The sequence below is a fragment of the Carex rostrata genome, chromosome 15 (genome assembly GCF_964058835.1).
Source record: "Carex rostrata chromosome 15, lpCarRost1.2, whole genome shotgun sequence".
Classification (NCBI taxonomy): domain Eukaryota; kingdom Viridiplantae; phylum Streptophyta; class Magnoliopsida; order Poales; family Cyperaceae; genus Carex; species Carex rostrata.
In genome coordinates this window covers 9,340,302-9,351,843 of record NC_135932.1, presented here as the reverse complement: position 1 = coordinate 9,351,843, position 11,542 = coordinate 9,340,302, and the positions used below count along the sequence as shown (strand labels likewise).

At 34.5% G+C, this 11,542-nt stretch overlaps 1 protein-coding gene across 2 annotated transcripts in view; it reads right to left on the bottom strand.

Annotated features, from left to right (window-relative positions):
• Positions 1-5,552: 5,552 nt before the first annotated feature.
• LOC144566239 (uncharacterized) overlaps positions 5,553-11,542 on the bottom strand; it is a 69,685-nt gene continuing 63,695 nt past the window's right edge. Inside the window, exons 1-4 of one of the 2 annotated variants that reach the window (XM_078316204.1) lie at positions 7,791-7,927; positions 7,239-7,386; positions 5,952-6,016; positions 5,553-5,824 (exon numbers count right to left, since the gene is read on the bottom strand). In XM_078316204.1, the coding sequence (XP_078172330.1) occupies positions 5,741-5,824; positions 5,952-6,016; positions 7,239-7,383 (294 nt within the window). In that variant the 5' untranslated portion in view covers positions 7,384-7,386; positions 7,791-7,927 and the 3' untranslated portion in view covers positions 5,553-5,740. Of the gene's footprint in view, positions 5,825-5,951; positions 6,017-7,238; positions 7,387-7,790; positions 7,928-11,542 lie in introns of those variants that run through there. The other variant, XM_078316205.1, reaches the window with a different exon arrangement.

The window sequence follows — 11,542 nt, the reverse complement described above, 5'->3', positions numbered from 1 at the left end:
GTCGATATGAGGGAAGGAAGGGTAATTTTGTTATTTATCCCATGTTTGTTGCTTCTTTAGATACAATATTTTGAATAAACTCGGTACACAAATGGACCAGGTTTCTTGTAGGTTCCTTCCTTCTTATAAATATTATCAGTGTGTCAAAGACCAGTTCTAGCCTACTTTTGATTTCATTAGTAGGAAGGAAAGTAGCCTATTGGCCTACCGCTAATTCATTTTGCTAGATATATTATCAATTTACAAAATATATTATCAATTTAAAAAATGTATTTGCTAGATAATCTTATTCGAAGTAGAACCCAAAAATTAAATAGAATTTTTAATTTTATTAAAAAAACTCTTTTATTACTATTAATTTTCATAATAATTAACGAATGACTAGCACGATTTTTAAATTTCACACTATTAATTTTCATTATAGAAGTCAAGCCAGGATTCATCCAAACGCAGGTTAGCTGCTATTTCACACGATTTTTAAATTTCTACTTAGTGTTGACAACATCCGATAACTTTATAATTTTAAAAAATTTGGAATCCTAAGCCAGGATCGATCTTTGACCCGCCTAAGAGCTAAATTTTACTCGCGACATGAAATGGTGCAATGTGGAAGGCACAAATATAAAGAAAAAAAAATCGGAAATCGAAAGCATGTATGGTGCCAAAATAGAAAATTTATCCTTGATTGCATATTGTCAAATTCTAAGAATTTTTTTTTTTCCGTTTCTCATAATAGAAAAATATTCTCTTTACTGTTTAGATTTTCTACGAAGAGAAAAGATTAGCATCCGAAATGACTGCTAATTTAACTTTTTATTGGATGCCGCTAATTCAAGAGATTTCGAATTGGATGAAAGCTTGGATTAGCGAGGTTAGTAGCTAACCCAAATGTTAAAAATAAACGTCAACCCAATATTTTATTGAAATAGCATAATAGGTTAATAGCTGCTAATTAAGAAAAAAAAAGTAAAGCAGCTTTACTTTTTTTTTAATAGATAGCATAAGACTTTCCGTGCTACAGTCTTAAAAATCTATTCTATAAACTTCAAACTTTGATCTAAGTACTCAATAAATTTGTCATATAATAAACTTGTAGAATACTAATTTTTACTATTTTTGAATTTTTTTATGATTTATAAAAGATTATAAAAAATGACTTAAAAATTAAAAAAAATTGCCAATGTTTTAGACCATTTTTTGTCATTTTTTATAAATCATAATTTTTTTTTTCAAAAATAGTAAAAATTAGTAATCTACAAGTTCATTATATAATCAATTTATTGAGTTACTTAGATCGAAGTTTAAAGTTCATACAATAAATTTTTGAAATCATAGTACGAAAAGTCTTATGCTATCTATAGTACCTAAGCACAAAAAGAAAAGCATAAAAAGTTATGTCCAAATACGGAATAAATTTCCGAATGAGTGCTATTCCTTACCCATCCCGAACATTTTCTCCTTACCCATCCCGAGTACAATTAGCTTTCATTTTAACTCCCAGCAGAGCTATTAGAATTTGGTGCCTATTAAGATATAGGAAATAGGATTAGGGGGTCTCTTTTGAGATTCATGCATGCCCAGTTAAAACCAAGGACTAAGATCTAATTGTACCCAGCTCAGTCAGGCTCAGGTATTAAGATATAGGCCGGGTACGTACTTGCTTCTCACCGAGGCATTCCCTCAGTCTGAATCTCAACCCAACAAACCAAATTCATGGCGTCAGGAGAAAATGTTCTGACAATCTCATGTCCGTTCTGAGTTCTGAGAAGACCTCAAGGGGCTCACTGCTTCTATGCTGAAGGCTCGTTCAAAGATCCGGATGAAGGGAGGCCGCATATGTTATGTTCAATACAATACAGGGGGCACAAAGATGGTGCGGTACGAACTTAAGTGCTTTCAGGTGTACTCGGCGTTTCAGATGGAAGCAACTGGCTTGCTGCTCGGAATGAAGGCGGCTATGTCATTATATCTGTCCAATTAGTAGTGATTGGAGAGCTCATGGGGAATTATAAGGAAATTATGTAAGGGGGTTTAAATGTAGTGTAGATACATAAGTAAGGATGATAACTATATATTTAGCCCACAATCTTGCAACAAATTGGACAAACAATAATTCTCGAATTCTCTTTCCCTAGTTAGTTTACAAATTTGTAATATGCTATGAATGGAATGCCCAAGGGCAATTTGGCCAAAAAAGAAGAAAGTTTGTCACACCTTATTCGTATATATAGAAAATATATAGAAACATATTACTGGTATTATCACACCTTACCTTACTGGTATCATTGTAAGGAAACAGTCTTGCCACATCTCTTGGAAATCAACAATTAACGTACAAAACAAATTAATTAGTTTGGTTGTTCGTGTAGACTGGGAAATTGGGAAAGGACAAATTAGCATATGGACTCTAGCATGAATTTCTTTTGATTCTTATAAAACTAAAATAGGAATTAATATAAGTTAATATTAAATATTTAAATATGAGTTTTTACGGTTTTAAAGGGTAAATATTATATTATAAACTTTTGAGAAAAAAAAGAAAGCGTAATATTGAAGTTTTTGAGGGGATACATGAATTCCCCCTAAATTATTTATTTATTTTATCACAGTACTCCCTCTCTTTTTGTCGCTAGCTAAAAACCTTATCCCTCTCTTGCAGTTGCAGGGGACTGACTTCTCTCTCGCTCCCTTTCATTAACTTAACTCAAGGTTAAGGTTAGTTATCTTTCCAAAATCGATAAATCTTGTAAATGGCTTAAAATTGAGATTTAATATATCCAGGCCCCAGCTAATTTGTAATAAGGTCCTTGTGATTACCTTCTATTGTAATGTTCTGATTTCATTGAAAGGGTTCTCCTTCAACATTGGGCCTGGCCACATGCTGATTTAAATTAAATTATTGAATTTCCTATTAACAAGCAAAACAAAATGATTGAGAAAACAATTCATCTATTATGATTTGTAGAACCTGCAGTTAGTCGTCAGCTGAACACTTGCAAATAAGAATCAGATGGTGTCATCAACCTTATCTCTTGCCTCACCTTCACCTTCACCTTCACCTTCACCTTCACCTTCATTTGCTTCTCGCCGAGGCCTCTGCCTTGTCTGCTATGCATTCCCCCGGTCTGAATCTCAACCCGACAAACCAAATTCATGGTGTCAGCCGCATTGGAAGGAGAAAAGGCCGCACCGGAAAGCGCATGCCATTATTTCTGATCAAGAGGTGGTTAGCCAGTTTGATCAGCTGTTGGCTGCGAAGAACCTCCGTGAAATCAATCAATACCTCAAGGACTACACCAAATACACCAAAATATCAAGCAACCCTTACCCCATCGTCTTTTCCCTCTTCACCCGCTTAACCCAAGCAGAAGGAATCGATCCTAATGAATATACCTATGAGATCTTGATGGACTGTTGTGCTAGAATGAATCAGGTCAACCTAATGTTTGGTTTTCTGGGATGATTTCTCAAAGAGGACCGCAAAGCTAATAATGCCAAGATCTTCAACCCAATACTCAAAGGCCTGTGTTGGGAGAAAAGAACTGGTGAGGCTGCTACTATAGTGCTTTATAAAATGGCTAAGCTAGGATGTATACCTGATGTAGTCTCGTATAACATTCTTATAGATGGACTGTGCAAGAAAGGTGACATTCATGGGGCATTGGATATTGTAGATGTCATGATTTCCAAAGTTGAGCCTAATGTCGTGACCTATAGCACTCTTATAGATGGGCTTTGCAAGAAAGGTGAATTTGAGAAGGCAATGAATTTTCTAGATGTCATGATTTCCAAAGGGTATGACCCGGATGTCATCACTTATAGCTCTCTTATAACGGGGCTGTGCAAGAATGGTGAAACTGATAAGGCATTAGATTTTGTAGATGTCATGATTTCTAAAGGGCATGAGCCTGATATCGTGACTTACAACACTTTTATAAATTGTGTGTGTGAGAATGGTGAAACTGATAAAGCATTAGAATTTGTAAATGTCATGGTTTCCAAAGGGTATGAACCTGATATTGTGACCTACGGCACTCTTATAGATGGACTCTGCAAGAAAGGTGAAATTACAAAAGCAAAGGAGTTGTTTTATGAAATGATTTCCAAAGGGGTTGATCCTGATGCAGCGATCTATTGCACTCTTATTGAGGGGCTGTGCAAAGTGGGTGGTGAAATTGAATAGACATGGGGTTTACGGTTTATCTATTATTGATATTTTGGAAAATTGTTATATAATATTTTTTTGTGCTAATTATTAATTTGCGCATGTAATTTAATTGTTGATGGAAAAGAGTTTTAGGCATGGAAGTTCATTTATGTCATAAATAATATATCATGAGAATTAATTTGTGCTTGAAAAATATTGCTGTACATCGAAATTGATTTATGTCGTAAAGCATATATCATGAGAATTTGATTTGTGTATTAAAAAAAATGGTTTGTATATTGTGTGATTTGCATCAATATATTGAGTGGATTTAGATTGCAGATGACAACGCGCCATAACTAATCGGATTGCTTCAAAATAAAGGATAATTAAAATGACAATTATATTTGGAACAATGTGTGCTCTATTTGTTGTTAGCTGGCTTGAAAAATGTACATCAATAGACTAATAACTCCACCTCTCAAAAATCTCTCTTCCATCACAAGATCCTCTTTTTTCACCATTTTATCATCAAATCCTTGTCATTTTCACTCAGCATCTATACCAGTAAGTAGCTTTAAGGTAGAATAGTTGCAATTTCAGTCGTATTAGGAGCTTTTAGGATAAAAAATTGTGTAATGCAACATTTCATATCTTCCTTTTTGAATTTTGTAGTGGTGATTAAAATTACTTGGTAGGCAGCTGAAGTACAAACTAGTATAGTGTTGATTGTTCCAGGCATGGTATAATGTCCCAATATGGTACTTCTAGGTTGTACCAGTCCTCGACTCAATTTTTCCATTTCTAACCAAAATTTCAAACTATCTTAGTTGATTTTGAATTATGCAATTTGCAGCACTGTTCTGACACGGATAGCATCTGTGGATAGGATAGTTTTAAAGAAGCCACTTCATGCTGATACTGATCTCAAAATATCCGGTGCTGTCACCTATGTCGCTCATTCTTCCATTGATATTCAAATTGAAGTTACACAACTCCCTCCCGGTGCTAACTATACAAGAGCTACCGATAACCATATATGGGAATAATCACAACCTATCGGACAGGTATAGTATATTATATATCAAAATAAGAACAAATATGTAAAAGAAAGATACTGATTTTTGTACAAAATAATAGATGTAGTATTTAGTATTCATTTTTGAGGAAGTCTTGGGTGCTATGAAAAGCATAAGGTCATCCGTGCTACGGCCTCAAAAATCTATCGTATAAACTTCAAACTTCGATTTAAGTAGCTCAATAAATTGGTTTTATAATAAACTTGTTGAATACTAATTTTTACTATTTTTAGAATTTTTTTTACTATTTTTTATGATTTATGAAAAATGGTCAAAAATGGCAGATTTAGTGAAGAGAGAAAAATACACAAAAGACTGGGCAGCTCAGACAAAAAGTTCCATCAACATAGATTAACCGGATTATAATCCAAACAAAATCCATCTTTTTTTATCTCAAAGCATGGAGAGAGTGTCAGCAACTCAGGTGCTTAAATTTAGGCATGGTATCAACAAAATTTCTCTCATTAAAATTGCAACAGTGAAACCCAATTAACAACAAAATATGCCTTCACTTTCAAGCATTTGTAGATTCTGTAGTTGATGATGTGGCAGAGCCTCCAGATACATCCCTGGCACACTGTGACACATATGCCTTAAGCTGCCATACAATTATATCACATGTTAATAATGTTACTTCTACAGACTACAAAGATGTCAAAAAGATCTGAAAATGCCCACCAGTTTCTTATAATTCAAGATTTCTAACAAAACCAGGGCAAAGATACCTTGAAATCGGTCAAGTCAGGTACAACATAGCGTGGCAACTTCTCGTCCATAATAACATATCCACCTGTCACATTAACAGATGATGATCAAATTAATGGAATAGTAACTGAGATTTATGCTTTGTAGAATAAGAGAGATCTGGCCCAAACCGGAAAAAAACTGCCCAAAACAAACCTGACTAGACCTGAAACCTGGCAATTATGGAAGCAAGCACCCAATAACCCAAACCGACCAGCCATGCAATATTCTGATCAATCTCATCTGACCTATATCCAATTTTGACCCAAAAATTACTCAATTTCAACTCCACATAAGTTTTATCTACATAATAACCTGAAACTACTAAAATCCCCAACAGAACCGAACATAAGCTGATATCAACCCAAGACATGAAATGACACAAACCGAAGCTAACCAACCCAAGAAATGAACAATTGCAAGTGAATATTATTGAGGCCAGAACTTCACACAAACCGGATCCAACCCAATCTCGAACAGTTACCAATTCGAGCTACAAGCAAGAATGACTGCATACAGAACAACTCGAAATGCAGGAACAGCCACAGGTACCCACTATAAACAGACAGACTGACGGACAGGAAAGTTCAGATATTTTGCTGTTTTTTCTCATATAGTCAGATACACAATCACTGTACATATTTTATCAACAATCATAGAAGTAAACTTCCTGCATTATGAGATCCCTAATTTAAACTTAATCTTGTCCTTGAACTATGTAAAGTGTACCAATTTGGTCAATCATTCATCCCCTGTGAAAGAGAAATGAAGACAATCTCCTATCATCACAGAGACCATCCCAATAATATAGCGACCTAGGAAGAAATCACAAATGATTGATTCCACATGACTAACATATGAACTTCTGACGGAAAGATACATCATACATCAGATTTATATGCTAACATCTAAGGACCTAAAAGGAACTGTCAAGCTTCATTGACAAGAAGAATGTGATATTCTTGGAATCATTTGCGAAATTTACTCAATAAGGTAAATACCAAAAGCATCTAGCTAAAACCTAGCTTATTTTTTTAATTATTGTTACAGGTGCATTAAATAATACTGGATTCCTAGAACATCTTAGTCATAGTATGAAGGAAAAAGCCTTAAAAGAGTTCATGGAATCCAATTCTTGTTACTGGCAAAAGTCAACCATACAAAGAAGGCACTTCCATAACCTCAGTCAAAAAACCCACCTTACTAATCGACCGTGGCATTAAAATAGTATTAAATAAGAAGAAAGAGGAATTAGGTTTAGGCCAAACCTTTACGAGTGTGAAAGCCAGTAGGTTTGCAATTCTTGCCCTTATAATAGTCTCGGGGACCTCTTTTTGAGGTCAATATATTAAGTGATGATGTGCGCTTCTTGCGCATTACCCTTCCTATTGCTGTTATCAACCCTAGAGGCATTATCTAAAGCCAATAGCATGAACGAAAGGAACAAAAATCATTTTAAAAATATGAATTACATCGAATCGAATTATTGTGTCACATGTCAGAGGAAAGGATTACATCGAATTCCAGCATATTAAAAATCTTAAAACCAAATTTCAACTCGGATAGAATCGCATGATGCCAGCCAGATGCAAATATGAAATAATTGCATGATTAAAAATTAATATGTTTGTTTAAACTTTAAATTAATGGTCAATACAATACAAGGGTTATTTAGACTTGATTAACCCAGACAGACAGACGAGAAATGCAAATTAAAAGGAAAAAGAGATGAAATATTAAGCCTTAGTTACAGAATAGCTAAACCAAACAATCCAAATCTAGTGACAGAATCGCTAAACCAATTCAATTCAGTGAAATACCTGGAGAGAGATCAGACGGTGATGCGCTGGGTGGAGAGAGGCAACGGCGGACAGTGGGGAGGAGCCGCTTGAGAGGCACCGGAGGAGGGAAGGGAGAGGCGCCGGAGGAGATAGAGGCGATCGGCACCGGAGGAGGGAGAGGCGATCGATTTCGGAGAAGAGACGGCTATGATTTTGGTTAGGTTAGGTCTGAAACTCTGAATGAGGGATCCGTATCCTCCCAGGTACCTGACTGAGTAGAATTGAATCGGACGGTCCGAAAATGGATTGGCACTTGCCCCTCTCTCATCCCGAACCCGACCAGATGAGAGTAAATCTGAGACGTCCGTTTAAATTGTGTTGAGTCAGGTACCTGGGAGGACACGGATCCGAATGAGAGGAGCGATAATTTTGGTTAGGTAAGATCAGAGAGACACGAATACCATTTATACCCATTTAAAAAGTGTAAATATTTTGAATTATCTAAATTCCTATCAACGTAGTCGAGTCTTTATTTTTCGTTCATATTCGTTAATTTTTTTTTTTAGATATTATATATATTTATTCAATTGTAAATGTTAAATAGTATATACTGTTACATGTACTACTTTACAATCAAAGTATGATTTCGATAGAATACATAAGTAGTATGTTCTTACTTTGTAATTTTTTTTTTTTTTACTTTCTTTTCTAAATGCTTAATTTTGTTACATTTTCACTATTGTTAAGAGAGCATTGATTATTCAGTATCAGAGGAGGCGATAGGAACGGAAGTTGTAATTACATTTAAATTTTTGCACACTTGTAGCTCCTACCAAGCCTTTAAAAAAAGATTATTTGTTTTGAATTTATACACGTTTATAATTCATTTTGCATATATGTGTGTAGGTGGATTTTTTTTTAAATATAACTGTTTTTAATCCTTTTAACGGAACAAACACTGTTTGTGGTAAAGTTATAAAAAAAAATTCACCGATCTTAATGGAGTCAAAAAACCATTTTCTCCACAAATCTCTAGGATCAACGGAACCATTTTCGGATCACAGATAATGTTGATTTTAGATAAATGTGAAGTTTTTTTGCTCCACTAATCCTAGGGATCATGGAAAAAATATTTTTTTGCTTCCATGAGTCTTTTTTTTATATATATATAATTTATCCACGTATAGTGCTTGTTCTGTTAATTTTTTTAAAAACAACTTATTTAAAAAAAAAATGGTGTAGGTGAGATGTCCATGTATGAAAGGACAATGCTCATTCATTATATCCACACATTTTCCCACAAATCATTAAGCTCCCAAAAAAAATGGGGATCAATTAACTCTCATTAATTTCGAGTGGCTCTGCCATTGATAGCGAATGATCAGAATCAGTGTTATCAGAACCGGACCGGACCGCTGGTTTAACCGAAAAAAATCGGAACCGGTCACCTGTCCGGTTCGGTTCTGTTTAAAGATCGCTTAAGCATCTAACTCGTTAAAAACCCACTTAACCGGCTGGGGTTTTATAAAACCACCGATAAAAACCGATGTTAAACCCCGGTTCAATACTGTTTTCATAAATCTAGCCAATATCGCGACTCTCTCAGATTGTAAAATTTTCTTCCTTTTTCTCAAATCGCCAAAGATGAAAACCGCCTGGAAATTGGATCTCCTTCCCCCTACAACCTCCCAATTCTCATTTTGGCCATGTTCTTCAATATTGCTCATCTATTTATGTGTATTTCACGGTGGCACAAGTAGCTTGAAAGTTGAAACGAAATCGCAAAAGAAGTTGTCTACATCCTATATTGTAAGTAATCTCATTCAATTAATAAATTTAAATCTGTAAAGTACGTGAAAAGGTTGAATTATTTAGTAAACTTTATTGAATTGATGCATGCATGTTAAGTGTTTGATGAAATGCTCAAATGAAAATAGAATTTTAGATGAGAGCAATGGGGTTGCCAATGATTGCTCAAATGAAAAACCGAAGTTAAAAAATCAGTAAATTATTGTTTGTTTGCTTGTTTAAGTACTTCTCGATGTTTTTTTTATCTATCTTACTGTTTGGTAGTTCCAAGTTGATACATGAAGCACTAACAATGTCATTTATGTGTAGAAGGATTAAAACAAAGATCAAACATGTGTACTCGAGTTGATCCATTTAAATTTTGCAACTTGGTGGTCTCAACATACATTTCAAACAAAATGAGAATTGGAATATACTAAATATTGGTACAATAAGCTAACAGCATAAATGAATCCCCTCAATTCGCATTAACACAAGTCAGGTGTCTTATGTAATTATCAGAAAGTATAAAAGAAGAAAAGGTATATATCTGGCGCCAGCATGTACTGTCTTTTGTGTCACATATTTGAATACTGGAAACCAAAGTGGAATGGCAATGGAATAATAGAAGGGTCAGAAGAAGGAAGCTACTGGTAAATAAGGGATGAAGGAAATGAAAAATTGAGGGTTTTCTAGATTTACTGGTAAACGAAACATGTTTCTCAGTTTTTGTGTAAACGAAACATGATTCCTAATGTTTCTCATTTTTGTGGTAAAAAACATGTTTCTCAGTTTTCCAGATTCCTAATGTGTATGATATTTTGATCTCTGATTTTTGAAATGAATTACAGAGATGACTCTTTATTTTATTTTTCCTTTTTCTGTTTTTTAGCTGTACTGGTAATTTTCTTGGTTGCCTTCTACTGATTTCTGTTAGAAAAGCCAAACTGAGGGGCCTAGATGCAAATATTCCTTTTATGGCTTGGACCCCTTGTCAGGGCTCTTATAGGCACCGGGAAATGGGACCCCTTGTCGGGCCTATATGCATGTTACTAGGAAAAATTTTGTATCCATATAAATTGTTGTTGCTTTAGAAAAAAAAACGACGGTTGGACCGGACGACCCGACGGTCGGACCAACGAACCGTTGACCCGAAGATTTATCGGGTCAATGTCCGGTCCGGTTCTGATAACATTGATCAGAATAGACATATATTCTCCTTGACATAGGCGGATCGAATAATAAGGAATGGATCAATCCATCTCTGTTTTTTTTAAGTTTTTTGCATTTATATATATATAGAGTCAGGCTGGGTGCTATGGATAGCATAGTGGCCTCCCGTGCTACAGCTCAATATTCAAGTTTTCAAAATCCAAAAGGTCGATCCGAACCGTTCATCTTATTCTCCATATTAATATCTACTTGGAGACCAAATTTTATAATTTTCTGAATTTTTTTACTATTTATTAAGCCACTTTGAAAATCGCTAATCCAACGGTTTTACTGTTTTGTGCAGCCACCGTTGGATCAACAATTTTGTAAAATACTTAATAAAGAGTAAAAAAATTCAGAAAAATGTAAAATTTGGTCTCCAAGCAGATATTAATATGGAGAATAAGATGAACAGTTCAGATCGACCGTTTGGATTTTGAAAACTTGAATATTGAGCCGTAGCATAGAGGCCACTATGCTATCCATAGCACCCCAGCCTAACTCTATATATATATATATATCTTTTTATATTATTTAAAGCAAAATGTTGTAATACAGTAAAATTATTTTATATGCTTCAATTTTTTTTTATTGATTGATTTCATATGTGTTTTGATTTTTGATCTTTATGATTAAAAAAGTATGACTTTATTCCTGATCTTTCATTGTCAAAACTCACTTGAAAAGTTTAACGTAAAAAATATTTCTGTCAAACACAAATGACAATATCAGATAATACTCTTTTATCACTTTTATTATATTTTTTTCTCACTCTTTTATCACTCTTATTA